This window comes from Pantherophis guttatus, chromosome 7 (assembly GCF_059756535.1).
Source record: "Pantherophis guttatus breed Tessera chromosome 7, ASM5975653v1, whole genome shotgun sequence".
Classification (NCBI taxonomy): Eukaryota; Metazoa; Chordata; class Lepidosauria; order Squamata; family Colubridae; genus Pantherophis; species Pantherophis guttatus.
The window spans coordinates 70,157,870-70,183,537 of NC_142069.1; the positions used below are offsets into that span (position 1 = coordinate 70,157,870).

General features: G+C 36.9%; 1 protein-coding gene across 5 annotated transcripts in view; it reads right to left on the minus strand.

Moving 5' to 3' along the window:
• Positions 1–25,668, minus strand: part of POT1 (protection of telomeres 1) — a 52,279-nt gene that overhangs the window by 4,412 nt on the left and 22,199 nt on the right. For all 5 annotated transcript variants that reach the window (XM_060687139.2, XM_034421382.2, XM_087874204.1 and 2 more), the window contains 11 exons: positions 24,880–25,170; positions 23,618–23,773; positions 18,474–18,631; positions 15,988–16,067; positions 14,885–14,926; positions 13,556–13,712; positions 11,371–11,576; positions 7,945–8,080; positions 5,689–5,783; positions 2,151–2,242; positions 619–724 (listed from right to left, as the gene is read on the minus strand). In XM_060687139.2, the coding sequence (XP_060543122.2) occupies positions 619–724; positions 2,151–2,242; positions 5,689–5,783; positions 7,945–8,080; positions 11,371–11,576; positions 13,556–13,712; positions 14,885–14,926; positions 15,988–16,067; positions 18,474–18,631; positions 23,618–23,773; positions 24,880–25,170 (1,519 nt within the window). The remainder of the gene's footprint in view (positions 1–618; positions 725–2,150; positions 2,243–5,688; positions 5,784–7,944; positions 8,081–11,370; positions 11,577–13,555; positions 13,713–14,884; positions 14,927–15,987; positions 16,068–18,473; positions 18,632–23,617; positions 23,774–24,879; positions 25,171–25,668) is intronic.

Consider the following 25,668-nt stretch of genomic DNA (forward strand, 5'->3'; position numbering starts at 1 on the left):
CCCCAGCAGACTGGGGGCTATTTGGATCTTAGGAGGAACCTCCTTCCAGAGGGCATTGCAACAGAGAAAGCACGCTTCCAAGATCCCGATAAATAGCACTGCTTAATTGAGTGTGTCAACTCTGCCATATTAAAAAGGATAGACAGATACAATGGGAGATAGTTCAACACCTTCCTTCTTTTGTCCCTCAACCTACAACTTTCATTCCTCTTTTGCAGTTCTAGTAGATATCTAGAAGCTCATTCAAATTGCATTCTGACAAAAAGCCTACATTGGTAACCAGAGCCCTTTTAGGATGTTGTTAATCAGAAAGATCTCAAGTATATTCTCATGGCAACTAACTGCAATCACCTAGTGATTAGGTATGAGCCTACAGGTGAATTATCCTTAATGAAATGTTTAACATTGGAAGAATCAAATATAAATGGCTGTCTTTACAGAACTTAACCAAAGGGATTTATTATGCAGTTAGAAAATATGTAAATTAATTTATTTTCCCGTCCTTAGGGTTAGGACAAATTGCAGTATAAAGACAGATGTAACAGACAAATATAACAGATAATAAAAAGTGCATAATGAAAGAATATCTGCATAGTTTCATCAAAATAAATTCCTTACCTAGGGTTCTGCCTGCAGGGCAAAGTCTACTCATAATGCTCTCCATATTCTCTTGATATATAGTATTGATTAAGACTTTAGAAGCTGGAATTTGGAAGAATTTTTTCTGGAAGAAAGAATAAAAATAATGTTGACATTATTAAACAGTTTGTTTTTCTTCCAAATATTTCATTTTGGAATAGGAGCTGAAAGTCATAAAATACAAATTAATTTTATGTTTTAATAAAAGCTTTTTATTTTGTTTTGTCCTGTTTGGTAAACAATCAAACAGGACAGGTACAGACTTAACGGATATTTAGGTCTGTAGAAAAAACAATTGCAACCAGCCTGTCTTCCATTGAGGACCTGTTTACTGCACAGATCAGGAAGAGGACTGAGAAAATATCCACTGGCACCTCACATCCTGGATACAAACTGTTTCAACTTCTCCCATCAGGACACTGCTAGAAAGCATTGCATCCCAAAACAACTAGACACACAAAGATAGTTTTTTCCCTCATGCCATCACTAAACATCTAATTACCACAGTATTGTCTTATGTCTAAGGCTATTTACCCATGGCTATATGGGCATACAATAATATAGTACGGCTGTATTGCTATTATCCTTCTCATCTTTCTACTACCTTCTCCTATTGGTATCTTATTTATTTATTTATTGCATTTATATTGCCGCCTATTTGCCCATGGCGACTCAAGGCAGCTTACAGAATATAAAATCACATCTAAAACAATAAAAACTAACAAAAAGAACCAAATAAATTAATATAGTACAGTATAACAAAATCACACACACATACACACCCATGGCGACAGATCACACGAGCCATTTAATGGGCTCCATCCCGCTCTGGGTTCCCCAGGCCCGCTGGCAGGACCAGGTCTTCAGCGCCTTCTGGAAGAGTATTAGAGTGGCAGCCATTCTAATCTCTGGGGGAATGATATTCCAGAGAGAGGGAGCCACCATGGAGAAAGTCCTTCTTCTGGGTCCCACCAGGTGCATCTCCTTGGGGATGGGACCTGCAACATTACCTGCCTCTCCGCTCTGATAGGTTGGATAGAAGTGACCGTCAAGAGATGGTCCCTCAGATAACCTGGTCCCAAGCCATGAAAGGCTTTAAAGGTGACAACTTTTATGATTATATTACCTTGTTTGTGTATACATGCTGTTTGTATGTTTGTATGCCCACTGATTATATTACCTTGTGTTTATTAAATAAATTGTTTATTTACAAAAGTGTCCCAGTGAATTAAGTACGTTTAAAATAGAAAAAAACCAGAAGGATGTTCCAGGAGGATTGGAAAATAAGTAAACAGGTTGAAACCAAGCCCAGTGTAAGTATCTTTCTTTCTATATTTACAAAGGCACTTGGATATGCTTATTTTTCAATCAACTGTACATGGAATTGAGCATATGTTTTTAATTACTACATAGTCCTTGCCATCTTCACTTTGTTACAAAAATAGCTTTGATCAAATATAAGTTTAGACTTAATCTAATTAATTCAAGAGACCAATAATCTATTCTCTTACACTGTCCAGGAGATATACATCCAATGTTCCTGTTCCATCATCCAATGTAAACTTCATCACGAAGACGTACTCGAGAGGTACAATTCCTAACTCTAAGCAGAAGCAGACCAAAAACTTTATTTAAAAATGACTCAAGGCAACAATAGCATTTAATAATTAAATATAAATTAATTTATTTCAAAAGTCTCATGAAGTCAAGGGTTATTGGTTGAAATCTCTTATAGAAAAGCTGAAGGAGATCTCAGCTGTAATGCTCTTGTGGACACACATGCACACACATGTACTATGTGTCTAGAATACAATGTACTGTAGCACACTTGAGCTGAGTATTTCCACATGCCACTGAAACAGAGCTGACTCATTCATTTATAACCCCTTGACCAAGCATGATCAATATCTCAGTGAAAGGTGCTCAAAAGCATTTAGTTATTAGAAGACAAGCAAAAGCAAAAGTTATTAGAAGACAGTTTACAAGGTATACATTTAATGTAAGGTTAAAGAAACACTTCAGTAGCTTCATTTGGGTATATTAAACCTTGAATGTATTTGAACATAAATAGCTCAGGTTGGTAGTTGGGCTGTTGGTCTGAGCTCTGAGCTTGGCAATTTGGTTGCAAACATTTCGTCATAATTCAAGGACACATCGTCAAAGCGCACCGACAATGTCTCCTCGAATGGTGACGAAACGTTTGCAACCAAATTGCCAAGCTCAGAGCTCAGACCAACAGCCCCTATTAAACCTTGTTGCCATTGTGGCAGAATTATTTTAATTACCCAGAATTATTTCTAATCAGGATAGTGGGAAAATACTATAGATCAGTGTTTCTCAATCCTGGCAGCTTTAACTGGGTGGATTTCAACTCCCAGAATTCCCCAATCAGCAATACTAGCTCAGGAATTCTGGGAGTTGGAAGTTCACCCAGTTAAATTTACCTATAGATTCTTCAAAAAGAGAACAGCTTCCTGAAGAAATTCCCTGCAGGATACACCCCACTAAACAAACCAACCAACAAGGTTATTTATTTATTTTGTACAACCAATTCTTAATGCAGGATTCAGTGAAATAGATTGCAGTTGAATTTCAAACATTTTGGAGTGGGGGAAGTCAGAGAAAAGTATCCTTCTAAGTGATCATCAATAGATAGGCTATTTTTAAAAATAATGCTTGCTTTAGGATAGCTTTTCTTATCTTTATGTTCTCCAGATGTATTGAATTTTAACTCAATGGTGGACTACAGGAATTGAAATCAAACACATGGGGAGCCCAGTATATGGAAGGTTGTTTTACTATATTAATTTTGGAACATCTATCATTTGTTTATGTTTCTCACCACTTTTCTTACTGGTCTAAAGAGTAGACTGAGTATATATTTCAAGGAAATTTCTGTTACCGCAATGCTGTCCAATAAATTGCTGTTTACAGAATACTTCTCATTACACTTTTAGCTGAGCCAACTTTAAGCTTCATATATGAAAATAAGCAACATTTGAAAAGCTGGGGCTCTGATTCAGTCTCTCAACTTTTCAGAGGACTGCATCTGGGAACATGATCATGTCACTAAAAGCGCAAAGCCTTTTTTTGTGTAATGTTTTCTTTTGGGCTCAAAATTAACAATGGGAATGAAAGTGATTTGCTTTCCCTTTTTGAATTGTGTGCCTAAATCCACTTCTTAAAGGAATGATTTCTGACCATTTTGGGGTGACTTTATGATGGGAATAGGTGTAGAATATCTCGGAATATCTACTTCCTCCTCCTATCAATCCCTTTGAGGAAGTCCAAACCAAAAGTTATGAATGCTAATACTACTACCATTATAATGTTGCAGTAACAGAATTTTGAAAATCTGTATGTCCTCTCCCCTTCTTGTCCTTATGTTTAAAAGAACTAGGGAAAATCAAGTCTGAGATGCTTTCTCAAAAGGCATTCCTGCTTTGGACTCACATTTCTCTTATCTAACCACTGTCTTAATTGTGGCTCTTCCTCCTGTTCCTCAAAGTTATTGTACCCTTGATTTTGGAAAAAAAAAAGTCACACACGCGCCAGCATTTTCTAATTTGTTGCAATTAGCAGTGGAATAATAGCGTGTTCAGTGCTGCATGTCAGTTGTGGGTCAGCCATGGCAGTCTGATTGTTAATTGTGGAACAAAAGGAGAGAAAAAAAAATCTACTTCTATGGAAAAATAAACTTCTGACATTACTCGGCCAATAAATAATTGCATTTAAACCCTTTCTTACTCATCTTTGATGATATTTCTAATCTAATTTTTATTGTCCATGCAAAAATTATAAATGATAGCAGAAAAGCTAACAAATGCAAATCATTAATACATTCCTTGGTAGAACAAAATGCCTGCAAGTGACAAAAGCAAATACATAATTAGGCAAGGTTTCTTTTATTAGTTAAAGCTTACATTTTTTAAAGGTATCTAGAAACGTGAGTATTTTGTGCAGTCATTTTTGCATCCATGTTTCCATTCTTTGGGATTTAAAATGTTTTCATCAGCAATATAATCAAGAAAAAACTTTCCAGAGTAGAAGTTGTGATATATGTTGATAAACATTTAAAGTCTAGCAAGTATAGTGCTCATTGGAATGTAATGCCAAAAGACTGTTGTATAAAGATTTAGCCGGTAAGCTTTCACAAAGCTATTCACCAATTTTGATGGAATGATATAATTATTTGCAAATTACTAACTCTGCTTTGATTACTAAATCTATTTTCTATTTCTTTTTGGTCTATATGCCTTATTTAAATAATACCAGAATAAACACAAAAATATAGAAACGTGTATGCTGCATTTCCTGTCCTATATACAAAGTGCTTTATTTATAGCATCTTTTTAAAATTTAGCTAAATATATTGTCTCCCTTTCTTCACCTGTGGATGAATACCGTACTTTTCAGAGTATAAGACACACTCCCCCTCCAAAAAAAGAGGGTGGAAATGTTGGTCCATCTTATACACCGAATACAGCAATTTTTGGCCTCCCAAATCCCCGCCCTGCGCATCCCATTTTTGCCAAAAACAGGCCCGTTTTTCACAAAAATGGGGCGCGCAGAGGGTTTGGGAGGCCTGCAGAATGCTCCTGGGGGCTGGGGAGGGCAAAAATGCGACACGTGGGGGGTTTGGGAGGCCAAAAATTTTTCACCTCCCATACCCCTCACGCATCACGTTTTTGCCCTCCCCAGCCCCCAGGAGCATTCTGCAGGCCTCCCAAACCTTCTGTCTGCCCAGTTTTTGCGAAAAATGGGCCAGAGTGCTCCTGGAGGCCGGGAAGGGCAAAAACCTTTTTTCCTTGTTTTCCTCTTTGAAATCTTGGTGTGTGTTTTATACTCCGGTGCATTTTATAGTCCCAAAAATACGGTATATTCTGTACAATTTAACCATCTTGTGGCATCTATCATAAAATTCACCTGATAAGCAAGACAGTTTTAGGCATTTCCTTCCCCACTGAAATAATTTGACTACTTTAAGTTACACATAAACTGCTGAATGAAAGTCCAATATTATTGAATAGCAAAAGAATATCACATAACCTTGTGCTATAGAAGTGTGTTCCCAAGATGGATTTTGCTTTGAAGCAAGACAACCCAGACTTTCCATAGCCTTAGGTTTGGAACAGTGCTTGCACCTAGCATTTGGAACAAAATATCAATTAAAAATCATCATAAATCATATAGATTCAGCTGGTCTCAACATCATGCTTATTGATACAGGTTTAAATACAGGTTTTTCTTTTAATAAAGCACCGGAAAGTAATGGCTTTTATAAATCATTGCCCACAAAAATAAATTATTTGGCCATACAACCTAAAGGAACATGCAGAGAATTGGACATTGGGGTATCCCTAAAAATCTATTTGCTGATCCCGGTTTCTAGTTTTAATGCTTTAACCATTACACCAAATTGGCTCTTAGTTATATCTGGCACCATCCTTATTATCTCTTTGGCACTTGACAAAAATACTTTTATTCTTTCATGTATCAATTCTGCTGTGATTTTTAAACTTTTAATTGTTACTTTTTACTTTCTCTTATTGTTTTAATGTTTGTCTTGCTGATTTTATTTTGTATTTTTGTAGTGTATTTTTCTGAATGCTTTTAATTAGACCCAAAGCCAGCTCGGTGACCTTGGGCCAGTCACTCTTGTTCTGCCCTAGTGTCATGGAAGCCCCAGGTTCAGACGATGAAGAAGAGCCTGTTTCAAGAACTTGGCAGCAGGACGTGGTGCAGCATCTGGAAGATGTGGGGGATTCTGAACCAGGAGGGATGGGCAAGAAGAGGAGAAGAGACCGGGAACTTCAGAAGGGCCGGAGGAGTGATCAGACAAGCAGCTGGCTGACAACGGAAAGGAAGAAACACAGCTGCAGCCAAGATGCTCGGAACACCAGCCAGAAACAGAGAGTAGAGAAAGGGCACAGCTACAGCCAATGAATGGGGATAAAGAGGAACTGTCTCCTTCGCTGAATCTTAGGATGCCGCAGGAGTGAGAGGAGAGGTGTAATGGAGGTTGGTGAGGCTACTTGGGAGGAAGCAGTCTCGCCCCTCCTAATGAGTTGCATTGGCTGGTGGCTATTTAGCCCTGCACATGGAGCAGAGTGACGCTGAGAACAACTCTTCTATTTTGGATTGTGTGTTTGTTCAGCCCCAGTGTACTTAGCCTTGGAACGTCATCCTTGACTCTGTTTCGGGACTTTACCTTGTGGACCTTGGAATTGGATTTTGGCTTGTGGGATTTGTGTTTTTGGACCATGGACTTGTCTTTACTGGACTTTCTCTGTTTTTTTCCTGACTTTGAGAAATTGGACTCATTGGGTCTTGCTCTGATTCCTGTCCTGGGAATTACTATTCGGTGCTGGTGAAGCCTCAATAAAGACTTCAAGCCCTTGTGGGGTGTGCTTGTGCGAGCAGGCCAGATTTCTAAAAAAAACCTTTCCAGTAAAACTGCAGGGACTAGTTTAGGCGGATGTCAGGAGTCAACAGTGACTTGAAGTATGAAAAAAAATATTTCAGACTAATCTTCCTCATGTTTTCATAAAATAATAGATTGCTAGAATGCTGTAATCAACATATCTTGATTTAGCAAAGCCAAGCCATGTATGATATTCATATTTAGGAGGCAAAATTGTCTGTCCGTCCATCCATCCATCCATCCATCCATCCATCCATCCATCCATCCGTAAAGACTGGATTAATTTAGGGATACTGTCTAGTGTACACTCAGTGAATGACACTGGGACAGTGAATTCCTTTTGAAAGTCTATGAATCTATTGGAGGTAAAATTGGTTTAACTACTATGTTTGGTTACACTAAGTCACTTGGAAGGAGTACAGCCCCAATGGGAAAATCATTGTCTTTTACAATTTTTAACAATATAGTTTTCAAAATTATTATATAATCTTTTCTATAGCTAACATAAAATGGATGATAAGACTATAATAGATGAAACACCATAATCCATAAAGTTTCAGCTATATTTTTTTCAATTTGCTCATTTTTTAATGTGTCAATAAGTCACTGTCTATTATTGACCACATGGATAATTTTCTATGATCATTTTGTTCAACTATAGGATAAATTGAACTGAACTATGTCGCCTGAGCTATTTGTTATAGTTAATTATTTGCTCAATTTATTTATAATATAGCTTCTCAAACATTTCATACTTGCAGATCAGAGATTTAACCATCAAAATTTGATTAAATGAACAAAGCTGTATATGTATATGTATACATATATTGCTTTATGCAATATTATGCTTTAAGCATATATTGTTTTATGTTTGCATTTACCCATAATACTGCATGTTTCCTTCCCAAAAATATGGAACTGAAAGATCCAATAGCACAAGAGAGTCTTCTTTGGCGGTCACTGGTATAATTCCTTTAAATTTGCAAGTGAAGGTCAAGATTTCATTCAGAGTCCCTCCTATAAAAAAAATTAAAGAAAATCTTGATTATTTAAATAGTATTATATTCACTGAACTACCACATTAATCCTTGGGCATTAATGTATCTGTAGTTTGTGGAAACAAATGTAGATGTCACATGATTAGTAGAAGATAAGGTATACAAACATTTCATAGCTACACTGATTGTCAAATGTTAAAATAATGGTGAACCGTTTAGAATTCAACTCAGATTATTTTTTTCAATTTTTTAAATAAAAAAATTCCCAGCATACCACACACAGTCTTCCTAACCACAACCATCACCTATTATCCTCCGCTATGGATTAATTCAGATTTCCATATATTGAACTGAAAAAAAAAAAAAACACCTGTGCTACATCCAATTGACTCTAAATCTCCAAATTCCAAATGATTGCGCACAGAAGTTTATGAAATATGGACCACTGTTATGCTACATTATACCATCTTGCTGAGAAGTCGGGAAGTTAATTAATATTGCTTGAGAGTGTTCAGCTGGATGCATTAGAAATCCCAGCAGAATCCAAATGGCATATTCCCCCGTTTAGCTTCCAATATATAATGTCAAATTTGTTTATATTACAACATACGTGATTTTTTCACAAATGTTAGTCACTTCTGTAATGTTAAATATGATATTTAAAAAGCTGTCATAAAAGTTGAATGACACATTTTAGGCAGGAAATTTCTTTCTATTGGCACACTTAAATGGCTGTGTATAACTAATCTACTTGGATAGTTGCCATTCCTTTTAATTATCATTATCTTTATTTGTATTTGTTTATTTCCTCCAGTTTATATCCTGGAGACTCTGAGCAGACTACAGAGAAAGCAATGCCAAATAGAATTAAAAACAATAAAAAGTCAAACCAAGCCAACACATCTATATCTCAGAAATGGTATGATCTTGTAGATTGTGCCTAAATCCCTTCCAGAAGTAAAGTTTTATATGCTCCTATAAAATTAAATATATTACAAGGCCTTTGCTTTTAAGTATGAATACAGTTTTATCTTTGTGTGAATACTGACATCCAGAGGATGCTTAAGTTAAAAGTATGCTTGCAGTAAGAAAGGCATTGCATCTCACATTTTAATCAGCTGGAAGACTGATTGATTGCAGCTTCCAATTATATACATATATATATATATATATATATATATATATATATATATATATATATATATATATATATACACAAATGTATATAATATACACACACACACAAATAAAATAAACATAATTGATATTATACTATATATTATATATATTATATATATTATACAGTTTATAATGTCTGTGTATACATACACATACATACTGTATAATAGATGTAAGTTATACAATATATATATTATACAGTAATCAATCTATCTATCTATCTATCTATCTATCTATCTATCTATCTATCTATCTATCTATCTTCAGCCGGGTATTTTCCTACGTAAACCAAGTTTCTCAACTTGCAGCCATAGCTCAGTGAAATCACATCCCATATATAAAACAATAAAAATATTGTTAAAATTTCTGATTGTGTTTGTTATTATTGCAAGTCCTTCTTCATATCCTTATTTTCCTTGTTTTAATTCTTCTTGTTCTTATGATTAATTTTTCTATCCTAATCATTCAGGTCAAAAATATCTATATCTGAAAAAATACTAAGATAAGATTTTAAAAATTGGAGGTCAAAGGAAACTGGACGGAACTAAAAATTACCAAAAAGAAAAAAGAAAAAAAAGGAACATATTAACTCAATTTACAATGTTACTAAATTTATTTATTTATTTATTAAATGTTTATGCTGCCCATTTCCCCTACAAGGTGATTCTCAGCAGGAGAGAGGCAGAATTACACAAGACACAATTACAGAATGCAAAATATTCTAATTTTAAAGAATATTTTTTTTAAAAAAAAAAGGTCTCAAAAGTTAATTTTAATAGTCAACAGAACATCTGCTTCTATGGAGAAAGTGTCTGTAAGATGCAAGGAAAGAGGAATACATTCTACCTGACAAGATTGAGACTGAGTTGAAACTGGGTCTACAAGTGATAGGCTACAAGAATGTCTATAGAAAGATGTTACACTGGACATCCTAAAAGCAAAAAAGCCTGATGTCTTAATAATTAAAAGGAATATACCAACAATAAACCAAAGGAGTTACCTGAATACTTTTCCTATATTGGCTTTGCTAAAGAGGCTCGTTAAAGTTTTGAAAAATCTCATAAGAAAGAAAAATAAAAAGAAATAAAGTTTGTTAGAAGCAAAAGGAATATAAAGCTAGATTCTTTCATAAAAAAATAAAACGGATATGCAATCATCTCTGGAAATCTTTAATGGACTTTTGTTGACACCATGGATTGAAATGACCATGCTTTATGGATTTCTTTATAGATAAACAGATGTGATATGGGAAGATGACATCATTTCTTGCATTTTAAGAGGTGATAAATTTACTAAAATTACTTATACTTGCTGTGAAGTGGGAAGTCACTTCTATAGTATTTCTTTTATTCATACCCATATTCTCACTTTTCTATTTCTCTTTCTTTCCCAAAGCAACACAGGAAAAAAAAAAGGTGAGACCTCGTGTGCTTATGTAGTAAGAACTAAAAATGTGTGTATGTACTGCTAATGTATTGTTCTGCCCCAGTTCCTGATTCCCGAGGATATTGACACACACCAACGGTCCTTATCAAATTTATTAAGTAGCAAGAATAAACCAAAGTCCGGCAAAGGTTGGCAATCAGCCCAAAAAACAAGATACGATAAGACTTTTCCAAAAATGCTCTGATGATAATTACAAGTTGTTTCCAGTAAGAAACTTACTAACGGCGTGTGACTTAAATAGGCTAAGGGAGTGGCCAATTATCCTCAAGCCTTACTCTCGAGGAAACCTCCTCCTTCTGAGTAGCCACTCCTGCCTTTTGGCAGCCCTGCGTGCTCGAGCATTGAGAAGAGGCTCCTCCACTTCGCTCTATCCACTTGAAGGAGCCTCTGGAGGTTCTGAAGGCCCTGGCTGAGTCTCTGCCTCTGGCACCATATCCTCTTCAGCCTCCTCACTGTCCAATGCGAGCGCCGGCTGCTGGCACGACACCACACCAGCCTCCTTGTCATCGGGATCAGCCACGATCCGCACAAGCTGCTGGTGGGCCACAACATGTATAGAACTATTCTCTTCAACTTTGTTGACTTATTAGAAGTATATGAGGGGTTAACAGATCATAAGCAAATGTTTTTAGGATAACAGTTTATTATAATGAACAATGAAATGTATACAATTAATTAACTAACCTTCTAGGAAAACTAAAGTGTCCTCTGGGTCTTGAAGTAGTTCTTTGTGTGTCACAAAATGAACAGCTACCTGCCGCTGCCCCTGATTTTCAGTCCGCCACACAATAGAATTGCAGAACGAGGGGCTTTGCAAGTTTGAATCTGAACACGTCGCTGAAGCTTCTCGTAAAACTGAATCAAGTTCAGTCCCATCTGGGATTTCTTGCCTGAAACAATGACAGCCTGAATTGAACACCAGAAATGTGCTTAAAGTAACTTTTCAATAAATACAATATGAATAGAATAGAACATTCTTTTTTGGACAAGTATGATTGGACATACAAGGAATTTGTCTCCGGTGCATAAGCTCTCAGTGTATATCCAATCAACAAAGTGATAAATCATAAATCATAAGATATGGTCAAAAATTGTAATGTAGATAATTCAACATTTCCACATGCACGATGGAGAGGCTGCACATTTTAAGGCCTTGGTGTGTTACTGTATCACCTTGCAAGATATTAAGCAAACTTAATAAATAATAAATAAATAAATACAAACAAAAAAGACTAGGAAGACTAAATCTCCATAAAGCATTCAAGCTTGATTGAAAAAGAAAAAGGTTCAGAGTTGCTTAATATTTGAGATAGTATATTAATACAAACAGACAGGTAACTTCATACTGGGCAAAAAGTAACCTTACACTATTTCTACCCATAAAGCACTCCCTGATATCTGATAAGACCATTGCACAGCTGGATCCCTGGCTGGCCATTTTCACTAGTGGATTTTCTGAATAGGGAGCTGGGCAGCTGTTGCCATTTTATTTGGGAGCAAATTAAAAAAAAAAGAATTACAGACTCTACCTGTCAGATTGCTGAATTTTCAACTACTACACCATTTACATACAGTACGTGCATATGTAAATTTTTAAACAAAAGAATTCTAAAGATATATTGGCATATATTAAAAGGTATCATCCCCCTCAAGTGGAATTCAACTCTTCATGACTTCCATTGTTACATTCACATAGTTTTCTTGGGTAGAAGTTGTGGTTTTTTTGGAGTTTGGGTAGTGGATAGAGACTTTTTGCAAAAAATTGGAAAACCTGGATTTTTTTTTCTTACTTCTCAATCCAGCCTACAATCTTGGTATTCTTTATCAAATTATTATCAAATTCAGGTATTAACTAGTCCCAATCTTCTTAGCTTTTGCGGCTAGATTAGGTCAGCCAAGTGCAGCTAGACGTTGGCAATGCCTAGCCAATTTTAAAAAGTCAGATGAAACTGGCCAAGGTATTGCCTGGAAGGGAGACTAGAAATATTAGGGTTGTAAGGTGGATGACAAAGTGACATAGCCTCTAGGGAAAAGGCAATGGCAAATATCTTCTCTAACACCGCCAAGAAAACTGCATGTTGAGTTTGATTGGAATATAACAGAACACTTACTTGCAAACATTCATATTGTTTTAGACTCTGAATGAACCCCTTATCATTGCCTAGCTTGTATGGTGTTTTCATTCTGCACTGCATTTGACTTTACTGGATATGATTTCATTCAAATTTCAGCTTTTAGTGTTTGTGTTTTTACTGTAAACCTTTTTTTTTTTATTGCAAAAGTTTTACAATTACATTTTCACCCCTTTCCCCCCCACCCCCCCAAACTTCCCAACCTCCCTAACCCTCCCCTCCCCCCAGACTTCCCTATAATATACTCATACTCATAAAGAACCCTAATATAACACTTATATATAAACTTGAACCCCTCCCTCCCCTGTATAATTTTTCTCTTTACCTCATTACATTAAAAAATTTCCAATACATTATTTTCAAATAAAAGCTATTTGGTACTTTCTAGTTTGATATTTGTTCTGAATGTATTCTATCCACCTTTTCCATTCCCACTCATAAGTCTCTTGTGAACAGTCTTTTAAATATGCTGAAATCTTCGCCATCTCTGCAAAACTAGCCATCTTCAAAGTCCAACTGTAAACCTTTGATTATGGTAGTTTAGAATCTTCAATATATAAAACAACAATATTAACAATCAAATATTGAATATCAAAATAAACGAGGAATTTATTGTACACTTTAAATTGCAGGGGAATAAATATATAATGTTATTCTATCCTGTAAGCAATAACTGTAACAGCTCCAGCAACTTACAAGGTATCTGTACCAATATCCATTGTCATTTGGATACTTACAATGAATTGCACTGAGGGCAATGAAGTTTTACAGACTGATAGAGCTTCTCGGGTTCAAATTTAACCAGCCTAGCTCTGATGCGATAGTTCTGAGGAATGTTGCTCATTCTGATAGTATTCAGTGTAGTTGAATCAAAGTGCTGGTGATCGGTTAATACTATAAAACAATAAAAACACAAAAAGCATTTGGACAAACAAGAACAAATGGCATGCATGAACATCATCAGTAATTCATTAAGCTACTTTGCCCAATTTGTCACCATATTTATATTAATTGGTATTTCAAATGTTTAAGTTTAAACGATATAGACCACTTAAAAGCATGTGTCCTGTTCAACTAAAAAGGTAAAGGTTCCCCTTGCACATATGTGCTAGTCGTTCCTGACTCTAGGGGGCGGTGCGCTTCTGTTTCAAAGCCAAAGAGCCAGCGCTGTCCAAAAACATCTCCATGGTCATTGGTCGGCATGACTAAACGCCAAAGGCACACGTAATGCTGTTACCTTCCTACCAAAGGTGGTCCCTATTTTTCTACTTGCATTTTTTACGTGCTTTCGAATTGCTAGGTTGGCAGAAGCTGGGACAAGTAACGGGAGCTCACCCTGTTAAACGGTACTAGGGATTTGAACCGCTGACCTTTCGATCGACAAGCTCAGTGTCTTAGCCACTGAGCCACCACGTATAATAACATGTTGAATTGAGGATGGGCAAACTTATTTCCAGTTTATTAAACATTTGTGCATATTCACAAATTCTCCTATTTAATTTCTGCACTCATCTTTTAATATATGGATATACCCCACATTTAAATAAATATTTATATTTTTTTTTCTTAAAATATGCATGTGTTTTGTTTTTTCTATATTAGCAGAGTATCAGTGCATCCAGGAATTTTGAAAACTGGGGGGTAACTAGGTTTTGCTTCACAATTTTACAGGCCAGGACAAAATGCTTTCCTAGCCAAGCAAAAAAATACTTCTGCTGCTCTAAGACCCTTGCCCCTCCCCCCCCCCAATTTCATGCCCTATTATAGTTTGCTTATAAATAAATTAGTTTAATCAAATTAATTTTTAATTTATAAATTTATAATTATTTTAGCATTTATACAAGAAAATAAATGTAGTATTTATTTAATTTACCGACTGATTCGTGTAGCTCCATCTGATACATCCCATGTTATTCTAAAATATCCCTCATGTTATTCTAAAATATCCCTCATGTTATTCTAAAATATCCCCAAACCAACTATTCTTTTTAGGTAGGAAGTCCTATTGTAAAAGAAGTTCTCTTCTCATTCCAAAATACACAGAATACCTAATGTGAAATTCTTACCTGTAACAGACAACTGCTGACATCTTTCTACACAGGATCCTACTTGGAAAAAAAAGGAAAGGAAATTCATTTTCTTTTTTTCTATCACTGTTTTACATAAACAGGAAGAAAAAAGAATATAACATACAGAGATGGAAATGTAGTGCTGTAAGATAGTGGAGTTCAATTTTAATTAATAACGCACATATAATTACGGATACTGGGGGTTCATTTTCGGATTTGATTAGTAATCTTGTGCATGAGGATTACCTATTCCAATTTTCAGAGGATATACAGATAGTCCTCAATTTATAAGCATAATTGAGCCCAAAATTTATGTTGCTAAGTGAGACATTTGTTAATGTTGAGTTTTGCCCTATTATACAACTTTTCTTGCCACATTTGTTAAATGAATCACTGCAGTTGTTAAATTAGTAACATTTAGTAACATTAAGTGAATCTGGCTTCCCAAATAAATTTGTCAGAAAGTTGCAAAAGGGGAACTTATGACCCTGTCATAAATATGAACCAGTTGTCAAACATCCAAATGTAAACCATGTGACTCTAGGGATGCTGCAATGGTCATAAGTGTGAAAAATGGTCGCTTTTTTCAGTGCCATTGTAACTTCAAAAGGTCACTACACAGACTGTTGTAAGTCAAGGACTACCGTATCTGTAATGCAATGTGAAATAAGTATTCTAAATTGAAAATTCTACCAATGTAGATTTTTGCATATATTGTTGGGATTCTATTTTATTTTCAAGATAGCAGTGCTAAATATAAATTCAGAATGCAATACTTCATATTAATGTACCTATTATTACAAAATGAAATATTATTCTCTGTGAATACATTTACAGTACAGTACAGTTTTTACTTAAACGCTCTAGCTTTTCTTATATCTTATTTTGCATTAAGAAAAGAAACAGTGGTGGCCTTAACCACATTATAAAAATAGGAATCTGTACTCTTCCAGATGTTGTTGAATTTTATTTCACAGTATCTTTTACACTGGTGAACATGCTGGCTAGGACTGTTGCTCAGCGAAACTTTGAAGGAACAGGTTTCTCATTGCTGTCCTGTAAATATATGAAAATGATCTATTTCATTTTTAAAAACTTACATGAAGTATAAGAATTTTCAGGTTCCGGAGAAGCTCTTTCGGAATCGTCACTTAAGGCCAAGTCGATAGTGTCCAGAAATCTAATAATGAAAAAACTATACTTCAAGTAAATAAAGTTTATCAGACTATTAAAAAAGGAAATTAGATTTTAGTCAATCGTCCTGAGTAATGGTAAGTATGACAACACTTTAATATTAGCAGATGTTGATTGTGCCATAATTTTCACACCTCTAAATTTATATGCCATTATTTGCAGAATGTTATGCTCAGTTCTAAAATGTTAAATTACAAGGTATTTTGAAAACGTGATGGTGTATGAAAACCAATATTGTCGTAATGTGTTATTTGACATCTGACAAATGACCTAGTTGGATGCATTCCCTGCTAACTAAATGTTGATATATACTCTACTGTACTACTGTAACAAGCATCGTACTTGTATATGACTGTGGATATCCTTTTATTCCATAGCAGGGTGGGGAACGATGGCTCTTTTATGACTTGTGAACTTCAACTCCCAGAATTCCTGTGCCAGCCAGGCACAATATGACAGTATTGGTCATAAAAGAATCATTGTTCCCCAACCCTGTTCCAGATCAAGAAATGACAAATCTACACACGTGTGTGTCTATCAGTAGTGGGTTTCACTTACCTTTGCTACTGGTTTGGAATTGTAAGTGTGTGCGTGCTTGCTTTGCTCGCATGTGGCACTTCTGAGCATGTGCAGAACCTTCTGCGCATGTGCACAGCGTCCGTGATGACGTCTGGGCAGGTGGTGGGCGGGTAGGCAGAGCCACCCGCTGCTGCCGCTACTGGTTTGCCTGAACTGGGACGAACTACTGGTATCTATACCACACACACACACACACACACACACACACACACACACACACACACACACGGTAAGGGGGCTAGAGAGGGAGAGTAGCCTGTGTATACTCCCTTGAAAGTAATATACACCAGAATTTACAACAGAGTAATTATGCTGTAATATTCAACAGTCGCATAATCAGAAAGCAGTTCTGAACTCATCTTTTTTCTTTTGTTCTCTTGTGCTAACAAGAAGGCGAGAAACCAGGATGCGGGAACTAATCTTATCTTACTTGTCTACTTCCCAAAGGTTACGTCCCAGAGTCCCAGTGTATCTATCACTGACAAAGAGCCTGAGTGGCGTAGGAGGCTAATGCCTCCTACTAAGGCAGCATTTAACATTCAGCTGCCTGCAATTACTGCGAGTTCAATTCTCACCAGGCCCAAGGTTGACTCAGCCTTCCATCCTTTCTAAGGTGGGTAAAATGAGGACCCAGTTTGTGGGGGCAATAAGCTGACTTTGTATAAATATACAAAAGTATGAAGGCTATTGCTTAACACATTGTAAGCCGCCCTGAGTCTCCGGAGAAGGGCAGCATATATATATATATATATATATATATAAATTCTGGAACCAGAAATTCACTCAAAAGCATCCAGACTGAAGAAGGCTACTGTAGGTTATATCACAAGGAGCTGATGTAGGAAAGCAAGAATCCCAGGCTGAACAGTAGCCAATACAGTAACTTGCAGGCAGGCTGACTCACGGTTTACATTTTGTACAATAATACAAATCTGAAATAATAGCTTTATCCTCAAAGAGGTACCTGAATAGTATTATTTTGCTATATGGAAATTATCCTGAACAATTCATGATATAAAGATTGGCTTACGGATTTTGTCAAGCTCCAAAAACCAAGAAAAGACATGCTGAGATTCTTCAAAGCAGATGTCTTTATTGTTCCTTACCAGAGGTGGTATTCAGCAGGTACTGACCAGTTCTGGAGAACCGGTAGCAGAAATTTTGAGTAGTTCGGAGAACCGGTAAATACCACCTCTGACTGGCCCCACCCTCATCTATTCTCTGCCTCCCGAGTCCCAGCAGATCGGGAGGAAATGGGGATTTTGCAGTAACTTTCTCCTGGAGTGGGGAGGGAATGGAGATTTTACAGTATCCTTCCCCTGCCATGCCCACCAAGCCACGCCCATCAAGCCACACCTACAGAACCGGTAGTAAAAATTTTTGAAGCCCACCACTGTTCCTTACCTATAGACAGAAGTCTTGTCAAACTAAAGCAGACTACTTGCACCATAAACCATGTATTTTGGGAACTATTAAGGAGGAACCATCTTCACCTTCTTTCTCTCACACCAACTATCTAAACTATGCTGTCTCTTGTCCTTTGGAACGCACTCCCTCCCTCCTGGGAATACAGATATTCTACCACAGGCACCGAAGATTCACATCAGCGTTCATAAATAGCGTAACATTTAGAATTCTAATTTCTGGTCAAAGAATTGTGGGATGTTAATTGGAGAATGTTACTATTTTGGGGATGGAATTAAAATGACAAGGCATGATTCTTGAATTGATCAAGGCTGGTCCAATAATGGGAAATAACAGGCTGAACAAATTGGCATGTTTTCTTTCCAAATTTTAAATGTTATTTACTCACGACTTTAGTTCTATGATATCTGGGTGGTTTTCGGGAAGGACAGCAATCCCACGGCCATGCCCGGTGCCTCCATGAAGAAGAAACTGCATGACATCACGCCCGTTTTCAGAACTGTGGGTCTTCACATGCACGTTGTACATTGAAATGAACTGTCCAATCTTAACATACACAGAAAAAAAAAGAATTGAATTACTGCTACCTACAAAACATATAATTATGACAATGTATACTTTCTTGTAATTCAACAGTAATTTTTAACTTAATCCTAAATGGTAAAATAATGGTTACTGAATGTAGATCTGGATAGAATGGTAAGCTTTCCTAATTACACTAGAAAATTAAAGATATACTGAGTTACTAGGCATGTAGAATAGTGGAGTCTGACGCAATTCTGAATATAAAGAAAGCAAATCAGAATTCTTTAGTTCTAAGTGGATTGCTTTTTACATAAGACATGCAAGTTGATGGATGGATATCAGGAATATCTCTGTCAATGAAGAAACTGAAAGTGAAAGAAAGTAGGGTATTTCAGCAAGGTAACAATCCTTCAATCCTTACTGTACCTTCAAATCAACCGTGAAGAAAGTATAGGACAGAAAGAAAATAATTTTGAAACAGCTTTTGTGGTCCCCCAACTTGAATAATACTAAAACTATATGGGAAGATCTCAGATGCATAGTGCATGTAAACAAACCTAAGAATATTTTTGAGCTAAAAGAATTATGTAGTAAAAAGTTAAAAACAAAGCTCAAAAAACAAACAGAGTTAACTGGCTGTAAGGAATGGTTGGAAACTATTGTTTCTGCAAAAAAAGATATCTAAGTATTGACCAAAAGAGTATCTAAACTTCTGCACCGGCCATATTTATACTTTTTGTTAAATTTATAAGCAAGTCAACATAAGGAGTAAATATGGATTGCAGTTTTCAGAAAATTTTTTAACTTTGTATCATACAAAGGTGTGTCAGGTGTTGTGTACTCATGCAGCATGAATTTTTGCACACAAGTGTCGTTTAGAAAATCAATACTGCCTCTCAGCAGTGAGATAACACAAAACTAATGCAACCATTCTTTAACCACACTTACTAGAAAAAAGTTCTAGTGCACTATCAGTATTTTCCAGGAGGTGGCAGCATTGCATACGTTTACCTTTCTAGCTTGTGAACAGGAAATTCTAAGCAAAAGCCTGCACAAACTAGTTATTGAAATACTTCCATGTTTAAAAATTCATAACCGCTTAACTGCAACCAAAAAGCCATGAATAGAAAAAACTCCTGCATTGGAAAATCCTTGTAGGATGACGAATGCACTCAGAACATTCTTGGAACAAAAGGATATGGTCCCATGCATTTCTTATGCATCAACACCCTTGCTCAGCTGCTTCTCCAATGATCTCCCCTCCATAGTAAGTATTTCTACTCAGTCCTCAACTCCTTGTTCCGTTTGTTAAGAGTCTCCTGTCTTGCTAGCAAAACAGTCCTATTACAGGTAGTCCTTGACTTACAACCATTTTGTTTAGTGACCAATCAAAGTTACAACAGCACTGAAAATAGTGACCCTCCAACTTATACCTGTTGCAGCAGAGTCATGATCAAAATTTGGGCACAGGGCAACTAGCGTATATTTTTGACAGTTGCAGAGTCCTGATATCATGGGATCACCATTTATGAACTTCCCAGCCAGCTTCCAACAAGGAAAGTCAAATGAAGGAAGTCGGATTTGCTTAACGATGGCATTCACTTAACAACAAAGCAAAAAAAGGTCGTAAAATTGTGTGTGACTCACTTCACAATTAACTCGGTTAGCAGTGGTAGTGCTGGCCACAATTATGGCAATAAGTCAAGAGCCACTTGTATCTATCTGTTGTGGCCTGTCAGCCGCTGGCCCCTCTAGCAACCAAATCAGAGGAGGAGAAGGAGGCGTGGGAGTCAGGGTCAGCATCAAGGCAACCTGAGAGCTCTGAGGGGGAAGAGGCAGTGGTGGGATTCAAGTAATTTAACAACCGGTTCTCTGCCCTAATGATTTCTTGCAACCAATTTGCCAAACTGCTCAGAAAGTTAACAACCGGTTCTCCCGAAGTCGTGTGAACTGGCTGAATCACATCACTGGGAAGAGGGAATGGAGCTGGCAGAGAGAGAAAGAGAGGTGGAACCTAGGTTGTCCGTCCCCCTCAGCTGGAGAGTCAACAGCCCCCAGGTCTGGAGGAGGTTGATGAAGAAGAGAGCCTTCTCTGTGGGGGTACCCGCCATCTGGAACGAGCTCCCCCCGGAGATACGGAGGATCCCGGACCTGCACACTTTCCGCCGTGCCATCAAAACATTTCTTTTCCAGCAGGCCGGTCTGGCCTAACCTCTCTTTTAAACTTTTTTAAAATTTTAAAAATTTTAAATTTGTCTTATGAATTTGGGGGTGTTTTTAATTTCGTTTTTCAGCCCAATTATTTAATTGTACTTTAATGCTTTTTAACATTTGTATTATATGTATTTTATTTGGCTGTTCACCACCCTGAGTCCTTCGGGAGTAGGGCGGTATACAAATTCAATAAATAACAATAATAATAAAAAGAAGAACTGCTGCATCCAGTGCCTGATGTGCAGAAGGCAGAGAAGGGGAGAGCAGTGGAAAGTCATGGGCCGATCCTGGGGAAGGAAGAGCCACCGCTGCTAGCAAAGCCCCACCCTATCTCTGGGGATAAAAGGCAGGGGGAGGAGATGAATAGATAGATTGTTAAATAGTTGTCTGAATAGACAATTATTCATCTCCCGGCCAGATGGACTTGTCAGCCTGAGAGAGAAACTTTTTGCCAGGGCTGCTGGCACTCCTAATGAAGGAATCTTTTGAGTTCACTTCAGAGGGTTTGTCGTGTTTGGGGAGCTGGGTCAGAGCACTATCTCTGCTTGGCATGGATTTTCAAATGCTCACTCCCGAACAACAGAATTTGACACAGTGAGCACACAACCAGTTTCCATACATTTGCGCAACTGGATCAATGTATCAGGATTAGGTTTTTATTTTGTCATAAAATGTACCAGCAAAAAGATGAAGTCTACCTCTCATAGGTAAAACAAGCTGTTTTGCTGCATTTTAATTAGTAAGAATCCGAAGCAAATTAAGGCAGAATGGAAAATAAGGAGCCCTAACTTTGATTTATCTCCAGTGAACAAGGGCAAGACAATTATCTCTTTCCCTTAAAAAGTGGCACTGAAGAAAACAAATCCCAATTTAACTTAAGGGTTATTTAGTGAAAATGGCTTAAAACAAAGCATCAAACCTACAAATGTAAATTCCCAAACAACTGGAGCTCATTTTCCATATGGTAGGTTGGAATCGGAGACATGGTTGGCATTAATTGGTACATGACTGCATTGCAGTGTGATTCATGTTCAGCAATGCAAGTGAGAATGCGAATGGCTAAAAAGAAAATGTAACTTTCTCCAGCTACATTAGAGACATACCAACAACAGTAAGTTGGAAAAGTTTTTTAACTACCGTATTTTTCAGAGTGTAAGACGTTCTGGAGTATAAGACGCACATTAGTTTTTGGGGAGGAAAACAAGAAAAAATTTTTCTGCCTCTGCCTCCCAGCATCCATTGATATTCATCTGGCTAGGATCCTTGCAGCAAATAGCAAACAGCCTAATCAGCTTCAGCACATTATCGCAGCCTGATTCAGCATGAGCAGCTGATTGGCAGTTGGACTGGCCTCCTGGAATACCCCCAATCAGCTGTTCGAGGCTGCAGGGATTGCCACAGACCATTGCTGCCTTTGCGTGTTGTGAGTTGCGAGTTTGGCCTCTGCGCGTCTCTCCACGTGTGTGTTGTTTTTGGGTGGTTTCAGGCTGCCGCCAATCCCTGCTGCCTGGAACCGCCCAAAAATGTGATGCACGGAGACCAAAAATGTGGCATGTGGAAGCCAAAAATGTGACACGTGGAGGCTGAAAACACAATGTGCGGAGGCGGCGATCGGCAGCGATGTGCTGTGGCGATCCCTGAAGCCTGGAACGGGTCTAAAATGGAGCTTTCGGAGGCCGAAAATGTGATGCGCGGAGGCCAAAAGCACGAGGCAGGGAGACGGCGATGTGCTGTGGCGATCCTTGCAGCCTGGAACAGGTCTAAAACAGTGTGTGGAGGCCGAAAACAGCCGAAGGGTGGGCCGGTGGATGGGCGGGGCTGCATTTGGTGTATTTTTCACCATCTTTTGGGGGGGGGAGTGCATCTTATACTCCAAAAAATACAGTATGTGGGTTGTCAGGTTTTGGCAAAACCATTTTAAAACAGAGTCACATGACCTTGGAACGTTGCAAACAGGTATAATTGCAGCCATGTTGATGAGCATCTAAATTTTGGTCATGTGACTGTACGGGAGGAGCACCATTGCAATTGTGAATCAGAATTGTAAGTAGCCTCAAGATACTGCAGGTCCATCATAACTTTGATTGCTAAACAATAGGTAGTAAGCGGATGATTACCTGTACCACCCTCAACCTTAACAGTAGAATGAAATTGTATTGTAATATTGAAAGTGCAATACCACTAGATATATCCTTATTTAAGAGCTGATTGCAGTAATAATTCCTATGTTACAAATAACCTTCCTAGCAAAATGTCACTCTTTAATAAGGAATAAAGATTAAAATGTTTTCTTTCTACATTGCACAAAAAGGTGTATGAATCACAAAATGAAACATTTAGAAATTAATATTTACTAACAAATCACAAATTCATAGAAGTCCATTTTTTTTTGAAAAAGTACTATTTTTAAAAAATAAAAAATAATGAAACAGTATAATTTACAAGAAAAGCTACATTAAAAAAAAAAATAGTGTATCTGAGTAATAGGAAAGAAACTGAAGTCTTCACCGCTTTTCCAAATGTTCATAGTTATATTCCAAAAGATATTTCATAGCCCTTTAATTAAGAAACTGTTTCATAATAAATTAATTGCATTTTCTTTACTTTACTTGTTCCAAACTGGGAGATTTGGTTTGTTGGGACTAATCATGGCAATTACACAATTTATATAAATTCAATTAATTTAATTTAAATAAATGTACATCTAGACTCACTTTTAATTAAAAAAAAAACACTAAACAGAACTAGAAAAAAAATAAAAATGAAGCCATAATTGTCAAGGAGTTCCTTTACCTTCAATAGTTTTGCCACATGCACATGATTATCATAAGCTACAACATCCACAGTTAGGTATTTTAATCGACGAAGAAGACTTTCATCTCCCTCTAGGTCTTCTTCTTTAACAAGGACATTCCAAGATGGGAAAGGGCATTTTGTGCCATCCCATACCTGCAATGAAACAAAGAACACTCTTTTTGGAATCAGAGAAAATTGTACCAATAATATTCCAGAGTAAAGATTAAAAACTACAAGAACAGAAAATGTGAGGCTTAAAGGTATTGTTAAGACTATAACTTCCCAAATCTTCTTCTACAAATGTATTTTGTTAAATTTCTCTGAGACCATATTTCTGTATAAAGAACATTATTTTGCAATCTTCCTGAAAAATAATTTAAAAGAACTAGAACAGAATGTTAATTGTACAACTAGCGAACCCAAAACTAGGAAACAGTCTTGGGAGATTTCAATTCCCAAAAGTAAATCTTTATTGGATACACCATATTGGTACTGAAGAAACAAAACCAACTCTGGTTTTCTCGTGCAAATGCTTGCCTAGTTAAAAAATAGCTTCCTCTTCTCCCCACTCCTGGGTAATCACAGTGTCCAATTATGAGATGTCCTTTTGTTATGGGAACAGTCCATCTCTTTCTCCAACACCTGCAGCAGTGACCTTGATGGTTTCCATACTCTCATGCTCTTCGCATTCCATTTCCCCCTTCCCTCCCCCCAGTTCATTGGCAAGTTGAAAAGCATTAAGGTTTGAAAGAAGCAAAGCAGTTCAATCCTTGGAAATATATTTTTATTTGAATATATTTATGTTTAATAAGCAATCCTAGTTGCCCTGGTTTACAGGGGGAAAAATCAAAACCCATAGCTGGGAAATACTGAAAGATTCATAAAAGATTTAACAGGATATGGCTTCAAGCAGGGATGTTTACAAGTGCATAGATCTATTTTCTTCGCAAAGTATTATTAATTATTTGAATGGCAATCAGGCCCATCAAATAATATAGTCAGTTTGGAAAGTTGCCACCATAAATTGAACTAAAATATGATAAGTGAAAACTGTAAGTTATTAACTTGCTTGAATGAAACCTTTGGTCTCCAAAAGTTTCAAGAAACTTAAAATGCAGCATTTCTAGCAAAAGATTTAAAAATTGTTTTAATGAGAGGGGGAAAAACATACTTTCAATTATAGTCTACCTATGATTAGTATGAAATTACTGTTCAGTGAAAACATAATGTGTGCAAGGAGAATAATCATAACAACAGACCTTGAGAAGATAGGAAGATCCATCCACTTTAGCTTTTCCTATTAATTTGCCGGTGAATTCAAAGAACATTGGTGGTTGGATGTCACACAATTTTTTCATGGGAGGCAGACTGAAAAGATTACTTGCCACCCAAATACGCAAGTCTTCTACGGTTTTTCTGTCTTCATCCGTAAATGAAAATGTTTTAGATGATGTTCGGGGAATCACTGGAGTTCCAACGTTACCATCAAATGTAAGTGAACTAAATCCAGGGCCTGAAATCCCTTGCATCTGGCGATTAAATTCTCTGATCTACCAGAATAAGAATAAAAATGATGTGTCTAAAGTTCCTCCTAAAATGTCAAGGCTTCATACAGGCTTGCAATACTAAAATTATGAAATAAAAAAAATAAAGATGCTTAGAAAGTGTCAACTTAATTGGTTAACTATGATTTCAGAACATTTGCTTATTTGAATTTTTTAAAATTTTCAACTGATGGAACCAAGAAAGTCCTCCATTCTTCTATATGTTTGGGGTCATTATCTGAAATCCAGCACATATAAACTGAGCATATATGGCAGGGGTGTCAAACTCACGGCCAACGGGCCGGAAGGGGTCACGTGCTGGCCACGCCCACTCCCATTTTAGCAAAGGGGGAAAAAGTCACAGTATGTCACAAGACAATGTGACGCAACAAGTTTGACACTCCTGACATATGGCCATTTTATTTGCAGAAAACATAGTATGATGCCTTCTAGAATTAAACGCATAAAATGACTAAATAATGTGGCAGTAAAGACACTAACACA